General features: G+C 40.2%; 1 protein-coding gene across 1 annotated transcript in view; it reads right to left on the bottom strand.

The window, feature by feature from the left end:
- The window catches only part of pkd1a (polycystic kidney disease 1a), a 170,507-nt gene that overhangs the window by 82,181 nt on the left and 71,520 nt on the right, over nt 1-16,806 (bottom strand). The window contains exons 7-15 of the mRNA XM_048609690.1: nt 15,854-16,028; nt 14,004-14,224; nt 12,943-13,058; nt 11,532-11,682; nt 10,431-10,687; nt 8,953-9,693; nt 7,851-7,982; nt 4,710-4,885; nt 2,132-2,268 (exon numbers count right to left, since the gene is read on the bottom strand). Of these exons, the coding sequence (XP_048465647.1) occupies nt 2,132-2,268; nt 4,710-4,885; nt 7,851-7,982; nt 8,953-9,693; nt 10,431-10,687; nt 11,532-11,682; nt 12,943-13,058; nt 14,004-14,224; nt 15,854-16,028 (2,106 nt within the window). The remainder of the gene's footprint in view (nt 1-2,131; nt 2,269-4,709; nt 4,886-7,850; nt 7,983-8,952; nt 9,694-10,430; nt 10,688-11,531; nt 11,683-12,942; nt 13,059-14,003; nt 14,225-15,853; nt 16,029-16,806) is intronic.

Below are 16,806 nucleotides of genomic sequence, written 5' to 3'. Positions count from 1 at the left end.
AAAAATCAGCCAGTATAAATCAGTGGAATACAGTAATTACATCAATTATGTCTTTTCGGTTTAGGAGAGTGTAGAACATAAAGGAAATGGGGCATGTCATCTATCCACGGGCTTGCCCAGTTTTTGAGGACTCTGAAGGATGACCGGTTCTGATACACTAATCACACAACAGAGTCGGATTGGGGCAAAATCAGGATTGTTGCTGTAATGCATCCCGAGGCTGAAATTAAACTGTTTGGGGCTTCAGTCAGAGTTGACTGTCTTGCTGCTATCAATTCACCTATCCACTTGAACTTAAGGATTTCCCTCTACCGCTCGCAATCCTGACCTCTGCTTGCTCTCTACTCACTTAGTTCCACCACTTCACTCATTGTTCCTTTGCTCTTTACAGCTGGTCTTTGTGAGAGGGCTCTGTGGAGCAATAGTAGTGCCCCTACCTCTGGACTGGTAGCCTAGGTTCAAGTCCCGTCTGCCCTATAATTGTGTCATAACATGTCTGAACAGGTTGATTAAAAATATCTTGTGTTGCTCTTGAATGTTTCTAAAAACCGCCTTGTCTCTCTTCATAAGATTATAAGAAATTGTAGGCCATTTGGCCCCATCAAGACTATTGTGCCATTCAGAAAGATCATTTCTGATTTGTGCCCTTCATTCCCCTTCCTGCCTGTATCTAGTAACTCCTAATTTCCACATCAATCAAAAATGTGTCTAATTCATCCTTGAATATTATAAAGATACAGAGTCTAGTGTTGTCTGTGGAACAGGATTCCAAAGACTGATAACCCACAGTGAGAATAAATTTCTTTTTGGCTTATTCTTAAATGGAAGACCATTTAATTTTTAACCTGTGATCCCTAAATCTTAGATAACAAGGTGTAAAGCTTCAGAAACTTCTGAAGAAGGGTCTAGGCCCGAAACGTCAGCCTTCCTGCTCCTCTGATGCTGCTTGGCCTGCTGTGTTCATCCAGCTCTACACTTTGTTATCTCAGATTCTCCAGCATCTGCAGTTCCTACTATCTCTGAAACATCCCTAACCTTACACATCTGTCCAAAGCCTCTTGTGATCTTAACCACACTGATCTTGCTTTAGAGTTCTCTCACTCAACTGTTCCTCACTCACCTGCCATTTCACATCTTTTGCTCCAATCAATATTATTCTGCAGAGGGACAGGTGCAATGTAAACTTGAGCTTGAACTGATAGTGATTTTGCAGTCAGCCTCTGAATATCAGCTGTTGTGTTGTAGAGAATGTTCCAACGAGACTGTCCCCCTGAGCCGTTACGTAAGAAAAACGCTTCAAAACTATCTCTCATTTACACTAATTATTGTCAAAGAGAGAAGGAGTCAGGTCTACATAGTGTATTTCATAAAGACTGGTCACCTTTAAACTACTTTACAGCCTTGGAAATACTTAAATGTGGTCCCTGCTGGAATGTAGCAAATGTATAAAGTTTTAATGTTGGGTTATAAGAAATTAATACAATTAGGGAGAAGACCAGAAGCCAAGGGGCTAAAACTGGTTTCTTCGGGAAAATACACGAAAGTACCCACAAATGAAATAACAGGAAGAATCGGCTTTGAAAATTGGAGAGCAGGAGGGTATGTAATTTTCCTGGGCCCTGGGGATATACCAGTAGAGTAGGTCACCTGTCCATTGTAGAAGCTGCCTGGTGATCACTCACTTGTGACCAGGGGGATTGAAGTGGCATGGATCTCCAATGGAGATAATAGTGAAATGACTAACAAGACTACTGCCAGAGTCAAGGAGAATATGAGCCACCACAACCCCGCCCCAAATGCACACACCATCCCCACATTGTCATTTACTTCTGAAAATTGAATTTGAGAGTGGGTCTTATTGTGAAACAAACAGGTATTCTCCTACTTTTCACTACAGGAATAATTTCATTTCCAAATTAAATCCTTTGACCCACATGGGAGTCAAGGGTCCTGCACCACAAAAATGCAATTGAGGCCATAATTAGATCAACCATGTTCCAGCAGAGGAGGCTGAATGGGCCGAATAGCCGACTTCTGCTCCTATTTTCTTGTTGTCAATAACGGTGAACATATCTGAACAAGCCAACAGGCATTCGTCACTCATCAGGGACTCTTAAGTTCACCATCTTACCTGGCTTTTGGTATACGTGTGTAACATTTTGTTGCAGCACTGCTTGCTTGACTGTCAGCTGAGGGACTGAAAGACTGAGGTTATATGGGCACGTGAACTGATAAACCTGATCGCCGCTCCCATCTCCAAAACTCCACCTGCAAAGCAACAGAAAGATTCAGTACAGATTCTCCATCATTGGTGTGTATGAGTTTTGTGATAACAAGCACAGTTGGTACACTAAGCTTCAGAAGCTACGTACAAAGCCCCTACAGTCTGCATTTGCCTGTCTAGCTTTGTGCCAGGTAATAGAAATCAAAATCTGGGTTCATATTGCCACTTACCCATGGCATTTAGATAGTATATGAGTTGCACCATTGGTTCCATTGTGCTTAATGCAGGATTCAAGAGAAATAGATCCCTCTGAAGTTAGTAATTTTTTATTTTCATCTGTACACCCAACAATTTCACATTCTGTGACCCCATTCCTAGTGCTGAATTAGGAGAGTTAGGTTTGAACCCCACTCCAGATAGTGAAGAACTGAATCAACTGACCGCCAAATGGCCTTGCACTGTAAGTATACGTGTTGCCTGCACCATCATGACACGTACATAAGGGCTTTCTGTCATCCTCAGTTCAAGGTAATTATCATGTGATAGGGGAAGCAAATGAAAGGCGCCTCAACAGATTAATCTCTGCAAAAAATCTCACATATAAGAGTTAGAGTAGAACCTGCCTATGGATCAGAATATAACAAACAGACTTTTTTTTATTCATTCAGGGTGTGCAGGTATCATTGGTAAAGCCATCAATTTTTATCCATCCATAACTTCCCTGGACAATGTGGATAGTTAACTTCTTAAATACAACTGAATACCTTGGTCGTTTCAAAGTCACGTGAAGCATCATCCGCATTGCTGTAAATCTGGAGTCTAATGTAGATTACATGGGGTAAAGTGGCAGATTTTCCTCCCTGAAGGATGCTAGTGAAGCAGATAGGATTTTACTGTAATGTAGTAATTATATGGTCACCATGATTTACAGCACCTTTTTTGTTCACGATTTCCTTGTTTCATTAAATGTCAATTCCCCAGTACCATGGCAGGATTAGAACTATCTTTAAGCACTGGTGCAAGCATTGGCATTTTGAGTCCAGTAGCTTATCTATTATGCTACAACTATGACCTTTTACAACCAAGGAGGTGGCATAGTGATAATGTGGGGCTAGTAATCCAGAAATCCAGGCTAATGCTCTGGAGACATATGTTTGTATCCCACCATGGCATACAGTGGGATTTGGATTCAATTTTTTAAAATCTGGAAGTGATAACCATCCAGCCACTGCCAAATGTTGTGAAAACCCACCTGGTCCTCTGATGTCATTCAGGAAAGAAAATCTGCAATTCTTACCTGTTTCCGTGTGACTCCAGATCCACAGCAATGTGGTTGACACTTAACTGCTTTTTGGGCATCTAAGGATGTGCAATACATGCTGGTCTTGCTATTAAGGCCACATCACATGAATGAATAGAACAAAATGTTATTACTTGATGGATTCAAACATTGTTAACCAAGTATCATAGCAAAGTCTAATCCCTTCTCCCTCAGCTGCGCAAATAGAAAAGTAAGGTCTGCAAATACAGAAAATTTCAACTAGTTCTTTAAGAGAATCCTACATGAATGAATCACTAGTCAGAAAAAAAGTCAGAGTCATATCCATCACCGTTCTGCCCATTAAATCCATCTCTGCTCCCAACAGAGCAATCCTGTAATTATCTCACTTCTGGTCCCTGTAACCCTACAAATTTGTTTCCTTAAAGTGCCTGTTGAATTCACTTTTCATTATTTCCACAAGCCTCATGTAAAGTGGGCAGCCAGCTCCAGGTCATTTCCACTCAATGTTCTTCCTCGCACTCCCTCTCACTTATTCAAAATTTTAAATCTGTGTTCCCTAGATCTGGTACATTCAACCAACAGGAAGCCATTTTCCTCATCTATCTTTAACAAAGCCTACATAACCCTATTACTGCTATATTAAATCTTCCTTCAGTCACCTTTGCTGCAAGATGAATAGCCACAGCCTTGCTAACTTAATCTTAACTAAATGCCTATCCCTGGAACCATTCTGGTAAATCTTCCTCTGTTATGGTCACCAAACTGAGCGTGATACTCTAGTTGGGGCATGACCAAAGCATTTTAAAGGTTCAGCATAACTTCCCTGCTTTTGTACTCAATGCCTCTGATTATGAGGCCCAAGATTCCACATGCTTTGTTATCCACCCCTCGATATGACCTGTCCCCTTCAGAGGCCAATGCACGGTCTCCTTCTGGTGCTTCCATTCTTGCACATGTTTTAAAATATTGCCATTATATCGACATTGACTCTCCATCCTTTCTGCCAAAAATGAATAACATGACACTTCTGTCATAAATTCCATGTGCTAATTGTCTGCCCATTTTGCCAACCTGATTATGTCTTCTTGTAGGCATTTTTTTGAAACTGTTAACCACACTGTCACCCCCAAGTTTGGTATCAACAGCAAATTTTGAAATTTTACACAGTAAACCAATATCCAAACAGTAGTTTCCACTCTTTACCTGAATGTAGCATTTACAGCTGCATCTACCTTCACACTGGCAGCAAACGTGTATAGGAAGCCTCGCACAAGGATGGCTGGAACAGCAGAGACATTGAACTCAGCTAAGGGATTCCTCCTGTCCACTGTAACATTGCAAATAATCTTCTGGCTGCTCACGTGGTTGGATGCGATCAGCTGCAACAATGAATTGCAAGTTTTAGTAGGAAGTATAAAAGAGGTGTTTCTTTTTGTCTTGTCCTGGCCAATATTTAAACCCTCAAAACAATATCACTAGGACAGAATGTTATCACACTGCTGTCTGTGGAGTCTTGCTGTGAGCAAATTGACTGCCACTGGTGACTACAATTCAAAAGTCTTTTGCTGGCTTCGGAATGCCCTTAAGTTATGCTATATAAATTACTTTCCTTCTATTAAAACAGAAATTATTTACATTACATTTCGAGAATGACATTCATTGTACATCTTAGATTGTAAACTTTCTGTCCTTCAGTTTTCCAAGCTTTATATTTCACTCACATTTGCCACCTTTTCCTGTTTTGATAGTGTTCCAATCACAAGATCTCAGGATAAGTTTAGTTGGAGCTTTTAAGTCCAATAGACCTCATCCTGGCAAAACAACAACTCCACTATCCTCCTAAGACATCATCTCACTGGGCTTTGGTGGTTAAACTGAGTGGGTTTTAAACAATGGCACCTTGCTCATATGATATTATTTGCTGCTGAGGTTCCTTCAAGAACTCGAGTGTCATTATAGTTATGCATTGTCCATTCCTCTAACTGACTGTTTCGCATCTGTGTGGGCATAAGATCATACAGCAGAAATAGGAGAATATGACCCCCTAATCTTGCTCCACCAGTCAATAGAATCATAGCAGATCTTATATCTCAAATCCGCTTTCCTGCACCATCCCCATTTCCTTCATACCCAAAAGTCTATCCATTTTAGCCTTGATTGTACTTGATGACTAAGTAACTGCTGTCCTTCGGGATGAAGAACTCAAGATTCATGATTCTCTCAGTAAGTATAATTTCCTCATCTCAATTCTAAATGGCTCACCGCTTAGTTTGCTGAGATTGTACCTCAAGCCAGAGACACTCCAGCCAGGGTGAAACAATGTCTCAGGTTGTACCCTATCAAGCCCTCTAAGAATTTTATATATTTCAGTTAGATCCAAGAGAACCTTCTAAACTCCAGAGAATGTAGACGCATTCTATTCAATCTCTCGTCCGAGGTCCACTCTAACACCATCTCAGAAACAATTCAGTGAACCTCTGTTACCCTCCCAGTCAAGAATCTCTTTCCTTAGACTGGGAGCCAAAATTGTACACAATATTCAAGCTAGGGTCTCAAAGTGCTATATATTTGCAGAAGTCCATATTGTAATATATGTATATAATTTATTGCAAGGGGAAGGGAATATAAAAGTCAGACTGTTTTTCCACAGCTGTCCAGAAGATTGGTGAAACTAGATCTGGAGTAATGTATACAGATCTGGCCTCCTGATTCAAGGACATAACTGCATGAGAAGCAGTTCAGAGAAGGTTCACTCAATTGACTCCTAAGACAAGGGAGTAATCTTACAAGGAAAGATTGACTAGGTGATGTCTGTACACATTGGAGTTTAAAAACACGTAAATATCCTAAGGGGTAATTAAAGCAAAATACTGTGAACACTGAAAATCTGAAATAAAATCAAAGTACTGGAGCAACTCAGTAGGTTTGGGGAGGCAGTGGCCTATGGTATTATCACTGGACTGTTGATCCAGAGACTGAGATAATGTTCTGGGGACCCAGGTTAGAATCCCGCCAAGGCAGAAGTGGAATTTGAATTCAATAAATATCTGGAGTTAAGAATCTAATGATGAGCATGAATCTATTGTCGGTTGTCAGGAAAAACCCATCTGGTTCACTAATGTCCTTTAGGGAAGGAAACTGCCATCCTTACTTAGTCTGGCCTACACGTGACTGCAGACCCATAGCAATGTGGTTGACTCTTAATTGCCCTCTGGACAATTAGGGATGGGCAATAAATGCTGGCCGAGCCAGCGACGCCCTCATCCTGTAAATGAATGAGAAAAAAGGTCTGGCAGCATCTATAGAGTTAATGTTTCAAGTTTAACATGACTATTTGTCAGAGCTTCAAAGAAGAATCACATTGGACTCTGCGATAACTTTGTTTCTCTCTCTGCATATGCTGCCAGACCTGCCAAAGATCCTGAGGGAACTTGACAGATTGGATGCCGAAAGGATGTTTCCCCTTCTGGAAGAGGCCAGAATCAGGGGACACAGTTTAAAAATAAATGGCATCCCATTCAAGAAGGAAATGTGCAGCAGTATTTTTTGTGTGTCATAAATTAGTGGAACTCCCTTTTCCAGTGTGGTGGAGGCAGAGTCATTGAATATTTAAGGAAAGATTCTTGACTGACACAGTAGACAAAAGGATATTTTGGATAAACAGTAAAGTGGAATTGAAACCGCAGTTGGATCATTCACAATTGCATCAAACAGTGGAGCATGCTTAAGGGGGCCAACGGGCCTACTTCTGCTCCTAATTGATGTGCTTGTTTACCCTCTAGCAACCCCCACCCTTTCCAAATAAAGGCAAACATACCATTCGCCTTCCCTTTTGCTTAAATATGGCCCATTTTCTTGGTTTACACATTTAGCTCAGCGGCCATGGAAAGTCGGAGCTACTTGATTGACTGAGGAGTATTGGCACTAAATAGGTTCCTGAATACACCATGCAATAGAGCTTCAAATTTGCCCAGCAGTAAATGAACCCTTTTACTATGACAGGTAATCAACACTGAGAAACAATAAGGGCATATGCATAACTCTATACTGCTATACTAAATCTTCTTTCAATCACCTTTGTTGCAAGATGAACAGCCACAGCCTTGCCAATCCAATATTTAACTAAATGCCTATCCCTGGAACCATTCTGGTAAATCTCCTCTGTTGTGGTCACCAAACTGAGTGTGATACTCTAGTTGGGCCCAGCAGTAAATGAACCCTTTTACTATGACAGGACATCCAACAGCTTTGGTAAAGACACTGAGGAAAAAATAAGGGCATATGCATAATGAGGACTAACCCAGAGGAACAGCACAATCAATTCCAGCCACTGCTTCTACTTACTGAGAGTTGGTAAACAGCTTCAGTTCGGTAAATGACTTTGTACACTTGATTGTAGTGTATGAAGGAAGCCTTATCATCAACAGTCCATTTAAACATGACATTTGTTCCAGAACTCACTCTTGCTGTATAGGTCTAGACACAAATACAACTTAAGCAATTAGGGAATTAAATGGATGCTTTGCTACTCTTTAGAGTTAATTGTTATGAAACCACAACAAATCCACGGAAATATGTTCAAATTTGATTTTGATGACTTTGATACAATCTGTCAAATATAATCTTCTCTCTTTAATGTTGATTCCACTTGGTTATGTAATGATACCAGCTCTATACACTGCAGAATGAAATATAGTACTTCTCAAATTGGTCTTCTTTGAGCAAAGAAATTAAAGTGGGGATTTAGCTGATACATTTGAGGTCCTGCAAGTTTTCAGTAGAGTTCATAAAGAGAAACTGCTTCCACTGGTAGAAAGGTTGGTAAAAGAACAGTGGAAGAGAAGTAGAAATTTCTTTCCAATGATCTGGAATACACTGTCTAAAAGGGTGTTAGATGCAGATTCAATAATACTAGGTGATCTTTCCAAGGTTAAGTGTCATTAGCCTAGTTAATTGGATTAACTGACGATCCACTCCAGTCTCTTCTCTCCTCCCCATTCCTATCCCCCCACCACCCCCCTCCATCCCCCAATCACCACCAGATGCCTTCTGCTGCCACTTTATTAGCTCCCATCCCAGCATATCTGCACAGGGCTGGTAAATAGGCCAGCCACCAATTTTACCACAAAAGATCTGTTTTCCCTTCTGTTGAAATCAGAACTATACATAAACTAGAGATTAAAGAATAGCACCCAACTCAATGCATTATCAAAGTTTTCAAATATTTATCAACTAAACATAGTAACCTGCTGTAATATTGGAAGACAGCCTACACAGTGACAGGTTAGCATCTGTTGCTTTGAGGCTAACTGGTATTTTCAAAACTTCATTGTGAACTACAATAAATCAATATAGCCAATAACATGGCTGGATGTTTGATTTATAATAACTTGAAAAGTGCTAAGGATTAAAGAAAGACTGACCAAAGCTATAAAACATAACTTACCACCAGAGAGTTGGACAACACCCGAATACTTGGGTCAGGCAAAATTGTCAGTCCTTCGACTGGATCTTCAGCTCTCACTGTTACCATCTTATTAACAGAGCTAACCTTGTTCTTTGCGGTGATGGTGATGCTGGTTAAATTACAATCTTTGACAGTCAGCGGGATACGTGAAAAACAGGTATTACCATCCTTTTCACAGTTGGAGGAGAGCTCTGAGGGGCAAGTCATTTCACAGCTGAAGTTCTGATTGCTCCCAGACCAACTTGTTAATGCCTTTCCAGATGACTGAACCTTAACAATGATGACAGCTCGATTCTTTGGCACATAGAACACACCATTTTGTTTCAGTGGGTAAATAACACTGAAGTCAGTAATTGGGGCCAACACCTGAACAGTGCAAGATGCATTGCTGGAAAAGGGCCCACTTTCCATCATTACTTGGTAAGTATAAACACCTGGTGATTGCTGCCCATTGCGAAGCAGTGGACTGCTGGCATTAGTTTCTTGCCTGTGAGTATAAAGCACACGAAGATTGCACACAGTACCATCTGTCCGGTTGCTATCAGTCAGATTTATCCAAAGGTCCTTGCTCTCCCCAGAGTAGACTACACTGTAGTAACTCTGTTGCCAGGGTGATGAATCATTCTGTTGACACTGTAGGAAGCTTCCAGGCTTGCCATCGTGTTGAATGGCTATGATGTCATTGGACTGCACTTCAATCCTTTCATTTCTCAGCAGGAGCTGAACATGAAGAAAAATTAGAAACTTAGTCTTATAACATTCCTCTAATATTTAGATGCTAAATTAAGTGAAAGGACAATATTAGGATTGAGATGACAGTCAGGTTCTGACTGGTAGTTTAGAACTTAAGAAAAATGTAAAAAGAAACAATCTCATGAGAGACTTGAAATTAGAGTGGTCAAAGATGCAGGGTGGGGGGTGGTGTTGGCAGATGCAGGGAAATGATTTTTGGTGTCACCCTGACTCAGTGGAGGGCCCGTGCCTTCTTGTCTGTTAGTACTAAGGCACTTTGAGGGTGAAGTTCAGTAGTTAGTGGGAATGTGGGAAATTGGCCCACCACCAATTTCAGCAGGTTGGCAGGTTGCATTTCAAGGGTGTGAAGGGGTGTAGTGGTGTAGTATACAGACAGACCTGCAACAGGATGGAGTCACTTTGGGGTTGTGAGTGGAAGATGCCATAAGAATTGCCCCTCCTGAACCTCCATTCTTCCTTTAAAAAATTAAAAGCTTCCTAGGCTGTTTTGTAAATGACCTCAGTAGTGTCATTAAGGACTAGTGGACAGGTTACCTATACAGTACAGGAACTTTAATTTGCATATTTAAGCAGTTAGATCCTTGTTTCAGGTGAATAGGCTGTTTGCCGTTGACTGATTCACTGTCTTGCGAGGATCTTGATAATTGGTTACAGCTTAAGCTATGAACAGATATAAAATTAGCAAAAGTGAAAAATGATCTTACTACATAATGAGTTGAGCTGTTGGCTGGTACTGTACAAGGAACTTCCTTCACAAGGTCGTAAAGTGGATGGCTTTCGATGAAGTGAGGCGGGAGTAAATTTGGACACCTAATAAAGACATCGGTACCACAGGGTCTTTTGAGCGGTAAGCAAGTTTCAGCCAAACTGCACCATTTAGTGTCACTGTTACAGCCATGGGTGGTGTTGCTGAGAGTTCGAGGTAAGCAAAAAGCAAATGACGAACATACTTCTTCATTGTCTGGAAGAATAAATTGTTCAGTGATTTTGAAAGTATATAATGTACATTTGGAAATTTTCTTCAACTCAATTTCAAAGAAAAAATATGCATTGTCAATTTACATTTTATAACATTTCTAATCCAATCACTCTCTGAATATCTTTGTATAGAATATAAATGTGTGTATCTGTGGAACTTGCAACAAATTTAAAGTAATTTATTGTGTGTCCTACAGGAAGCTGTTGAAGCAAATAGCAGGAAAGCTTCCAAAAGGAAATTAGACAAGTACATGAGACAGAAAGGAATACAAAGTTGCACTGAAATGTTGGGAAGGTTAGATGGAATACAAGGAGACTTCTGTGAAATATAAACACCATCATAGATTTGTTAAACTGAACATCCTGTGTCTGCACTGTATGTTATTCCTCAAATAAGCACATAATACTTATAAATATATGCAAATATGCGCATGATTATTTTCTACTTAAGCTGTGAATTTGAGGTTTCCTGAAAAATTTATTTGGAAAATATACACTTTTCTGACCATTTACGTAAGGGGATTTGTGCCAAACACAGAATGCTGGAGAAGCTCAGCAGGTCTGATGGCAACTGTGGAGACAGAAACAGAGTTAATTTTTCAAGTCTGGTATGACTCTACTTGGAAATTTTTAATCAGTTCTGAAGAAGACTCATTCCAGAATTGAAACATTAACTTTGTTTCTCTTCCCACAGTTGCTGCCAGACCCGCTGGAGTTTCTCCAGCATTCTCTGTTTCAGATTTCCAGCATCTGCAGTATTTTGCTTTTAATGAGATTGGCAGGATTTCTGCTTTCTGACACACTGACTCCCATCATTAAGCTGTTACCTGGTGTCACAAGTTGCATGTCTTTTCCAGCACATTTTGGTCGGTAGATCTTAAATTTCACCTGGATAGTCTGGTTCAGATTTTGTGTGGCTAATTCGAGCACTGACACAAAACCATTATGATTGAACCAAAGACCTGGGAAGACCATGAGCTATGAGATCAAAACGTAAACAAAAGGATTAGGAACCAGCTTGATGCAGAGAAGTCAAAACACATTCAACTCCCTTCTCCCATTTCTGGTAGTTTCTTCGTTTGAAATTACACTTGCCTGTAGTAAACTCCGTAGGCAAAGTGTAGGGGAACACTTTCTATCTTTCACAAACCAGAGTCAGGACCTACCGCTCTTCAAGCCAAGTATATCGTCTGACATCAGAGTAATGGGTCTACTTTGGTTCAGTGTTAACCTGCTTAACTGTAAGTTAGGTATTTTAGGTTTTAATCATGGGATTTGAGCAGTCAAAGCTGACTACGTTTTATAAGGAGATTGCTGCACATTCAGGGTACTGTATTTCTAATGAGATGGTTAACAGAGGCCTTGTCTGTCTCCTCAGGATATAAAGCATCTCATGGCCCTATTTCGAAGATGAGTAGGGGAGTTCTCCCTGACACTGTGGCCAATACTTATCCCTCAACCATTGTTCCTCATGGGATCTTACCATGCAGAAATCGCCAACAGCCTTTCTTGGCATTATAGTTATTGCACTTCAAACACAATTAATTTGCTGATATTTGGGATGTCCTGTGTACACAAAAGATGCTATATAAATGCAGGCAATTGGTTTCATTCTAAAATCCCTTCTAATGTGCCCCAAAGTGACCAGGGTGATTGTCATAATTACTACCTGTGTGGTATCTTGGTTGAGTGGATTTCTGGGTTTCTAAATTATGTGACAGGTTACTGCCCAAGTAGGTAAGTTTCAGCTTGAACCTTCAATACCCATTTTGCACTGGAATAACATCCCTATGCCCTTGAAGCATACCATTACTGCATTTGTCATGGCACTATTCACTTCCTGCACCAGCTGTCTTATGGCTTTCTCTGCAAGGCTGCTGCATTAGAGATAATTCTGCATTTTTCTCTAAAGCAACAAAAAAACTTTCTTAATTCTGATGATGTGTTTGTTAAATTATTGCTGAGTGCTTTGTTTGCGCAAATTGGTTGCTGTGTTTCCTACATTACAATAGTGATTACACGTCAAAAGTACTTAGCTGTAAAACATTGAGATGACCCGAGAGCTGTGACTGATGGAATAGAAATGTAAGTTCTTCGTTTTTCTCCACGTTGTACATGGAAAGTTCAGCTTTCAAAACCTGTCTAGTATGAAGCGGACATGTCTCAAAAACACTATTTTTTGATGCACTTCATTGGAAGCTGATTGCACCCAAACAAAACAGGTAGACAATCACTCACCTCCACCAGTTCTGAAGGTGTTGATGAATTGTAGTTCACGGTGATATTTTTTACAGGTAAGTGGGTGCTAAATGCTGGAGATCCCAATAGATTGTAATTGGCACCTGGAATCTTTTCTGTTTCATAAAACACACACAAAAAGAAACCCTTGTCAAAGTAAAGTTTGTGAACAATCACAAAGTGACCATCAAACATTGTTAGAGGTCGAGGTGTTTCCAATTTAAAAATGAGCCATTAGCTAAAGATATTGATCATAGTTGCCAATGATTGATTTATGTGGGGAGGCTAAATTGTGGATTATTATAATGAACATATTGTACCTTCAGCTTTTTATGGTGTGCATGGTGTATTGGATGATAAACATTGCAGAAATGGTTTGTGATGAGAGGATATCTTCCCACCTTATATTTTTATTCCACTAAATATGAGATTAAATCTCTTAAACTGTAACCATGCTTGTTTGGGGCTGCTAAAACAGGAGTTGCTGGAAAAGCTCAGCAGATCTGGCAGCATCTGTGAAGAAAAAATCAGAGTTAACGTTTTGGGTCCGGTGACCCTTCCTCAGCACTTAATGTCGGTGGGCAAGAAGAAAGATTGAAACGGAAATCCTGTCAGAGAGAGGAGCAGAACTTCTACAAGGTGGATATGCCTGGAAGAGATGTGGCAGTGAGTTTAATGCTAAATAAAAACCAAAAGAACTGCAGAAGCTGTAAGTCCGGAACAAAAACAGAAGTTGCTGGAAAAGCTCAACAGGTCTGGCAGCATCTGTGAAGAAAAAAAATCACAGCGTTTCGAGTGTGGTGACCCTTCCTCAGAACCTTGGGCCTGCATTAGCTGATCTCACTCTTAAGAATTAAGCAGAATGCTCCAGGTTAGGGTACAAAAACACAGCACTCGAGACATCATGCCCAAGCATGGATCAATGCCTTCAGAAAGAAATGGCAGGCTCTCGGATGGGCAAAGATTGGGAGAAAAATAAAATAGAATCATAGAAGCCCTGGACTGTTATTTTGTTAAGAAAGAAACCTACTATCAGCCATTTGTTAATTTTATCCACTAACCTCCAACTCTGTATTCGCACACAAAATTTCTTCTCGTGGTACAGAGATCTGTTTTCCATTCTCCTGCAAGGTTTGCACCCATCAGCACGCAGGTGTTACTGAGTAGTGTATTTGGTTGCCCAGGCAACCATTCCTGAAAGTTTTCAAGGGTGGACCCGTCCACCCACTGCAGTGTTCCAGCACCAGCAGTATCACTGAGACCTATCCACACAGGATGCTCGCTGCAACAAGAGCAAAAGAAGGGTCATTAAACTGATCATAGAACTTACAGTATAACCTAATGCAACAGAATATAAAGGTCTCTTCAGAGTATGCCCACTGCGATCACAGTGAGGACCAACAATCCAATTGGAAAGCAATGTAAATGTAATATCAGTAGTTAACTAGGTGTATATCGCTGGTCAGGACAAACTTACAAACTCTCATTGTAATGCATGTTTTCCTCCTAAAGAGAGAAGGCTGAGGTTAACCTGACTGAGGTTTTTAAGCTAATGAAGGAGCTTGACAGGGTAGATGCAAAGAATATACTTCCTCACACAGTGGAGTGCAAAAGTAGAAACAATGCATAAATGCAGCATTGACACAAATAAATGCAGCAGAGAATTCAGTAGAAACCTCTTCACCCAGACATTAGTGAGAATGTGGAACTCACTATCATAAGGAGTGGCTGAGGGAAATAGCATGGATGCATTGACAGGAGTGCTAGACAAATATTTGAGGGAGAAATGAATAGGACTTATACTGGTAAGGTTAGATGAAATAAAGTTGATGAAGGCTAATGCACAGTATTAACTGGCACAGGCCAGTTGGGCCAAAAGGCCTGTTCCTGTGCCAAAGACCTGAGGTAACAATGTGAAAACAAGGTCCGTTTGTACATGATTAAGTACCTTGCTATATAACGCAGAAAAAAAGATTTGTTTGTTGGAGGCAGCAGCTACTGAGTGATTAATTGTAAGTTAGAGCTTTAAAAAAAAGGTTTTTATTTTCAGTTTTTGACACTTGAAACACTGGTTTCATTTTGACTCCTCCTGAAGGCCCATTGCTCAGAAAGTGGAATGTGCATTTTACTGGGAATCCATCAAAATCAGATGTTGCAGCTGAACTGCAAACTTCAAAGACGTCACAACATCTAACGACCATTCTCGCATTCAACTGTGACAAATCATGGTCAGCACTAGTTTCACTGAGCACTTAAGTAAGGAAGTTGAAGCACTCATCATTTATGTTGCTGAGCAGAATATAGATGCTCAAAATATTCAATGGCTTTTGAATGCATCCGTGATTTTTTTAATCATGCATACAATGGCTGGGTCTTTGACATTTCCTTTTCTTTTGGCTTTTTCTTTTATTTCTGCTTCTGTTTTTAATTCTGTCTTTTGTATGCTAAGATGGAGCTGGAAAATGGCAACTTTGTACACTTTTCACTGTTCTTCTGTATGCAAGCAAATGTGACAATAGAATCTAAACCTAAATCATTTTTTGTGCAGATAAATTGGAGTTTTGTTTTCTCCTCAGCGTAACAGTAACAACTTGCTTTTCTGTTGTATCTGTAATGCAGGTGGAGCCCAAGGAACTTCACAGGAGTGATTATCAAACTAATTTTGAGTCACAAGAAGAGATATTTGGACAGGTGACCATAAGCTTGGCCAAACAAATAGGCTTTGTAGAGCATGCTGAAGGATGGAGAGAGGAGCAGAGTGATTTAAGGAGAGAATTTCAGATCATTGGGCTTGGAACAGTTGAATGCATAGCGTTAAAGGCTTATTCAAAGAGTTACTGAAAATGAGATGGACGCAAAATATGTGAGACTGCAATTGGCAAAAACCTTAATGCACTTTTATAAAGCTTACCATCCTGTAATGTTTGCTATAAAATTCTGAATTTCTGGACTTTTTATAATTGCCAGGTCACCATCGCTGTGAGATTGACAAAAATGACGAGCCATTTGCCATGTGGAGTTATTTGTAACCAACCTGTAGCAGTGATTATTGCTCTGATATCCACCTAATGTACAAAATGGAGCATCTGTGGAAAATAAAAGAAATTAGAAAGCTCAATAAGGAACCTTTCAACATCTGAATGCTGAATTCACAAGAGTAGAGTTAGTCCAGTTGACTTGAATAAGATGCAAAATAATGCCAAAGTGGGTTCAGCCCTTGCATGGCTACAATAGTTCCTGTGACCCCCCTCCTCCCCTTTCATCATGGTGATGTCATGGCATAAGACATGATTAGCAGTCCTTGGACAATAAGAATGGGATGAGTGGAGAGGAAAAACTAGACCCAGATCGTGCTAAAGCACAGGAACAGCAGGAGGCTATTCAGCCTTCAAGCATTTTAGACCACGTCTGAGCTATACCATTTCCTTTGGTCTGTGTTTGCTCTATTTCCTTTGATACCCTTGACAGACAGAAAACTCAGTCTTGAATTTTTTTTAATTAAACCTGGATCAATTGCCTTTGTTTGGGAGAGGGGTGGGGTCAAGCGAAAAATGTTCCAGATTTCTATTCCATCTCTTTTGAGAAAAATACCACCTTTACTCAGAAAGGTCTCTAAATTTAAGGTTGTGCTCCCTTACTTTGAAGAAATAGCGATGAATCTTCAAAACAAAATACAGCTATTACTATATAGACTACCAATATAAGGAGGACAATCTGGGTAAGAGTTATGATAGCTTTTGAAAATATCCACAGGGGGAGTTAACGTCTTCAAAAGCAGATTGGAAAAAGGAATCTATTAATCAGTGTGGAGCTGGAGGAACACAGCAGGCCAGGCAGTATCAAAGGAGCAGGAAAGCTGACGTT

Source organism: Rhincodon typus, chromosome 21 (assembly GCF_021869965.1).
Source record: "Rhincodon typus isolate 14 chromosome 21, sRhiTyp1.1, whole genome shotgun sequence".
Lineage (NCBI taxonomy): Eukaryota > Metazoa > Chordata > Chondrichthyes > Orectolobiformes > Rhincodontidae > Rhincodon > Rhincodon typus.
The sequence above is the reverse complement of the archived record's forward strand: the minus strand, read 5'-3'. Positions and strand labels throughout refer to the sequence as shown.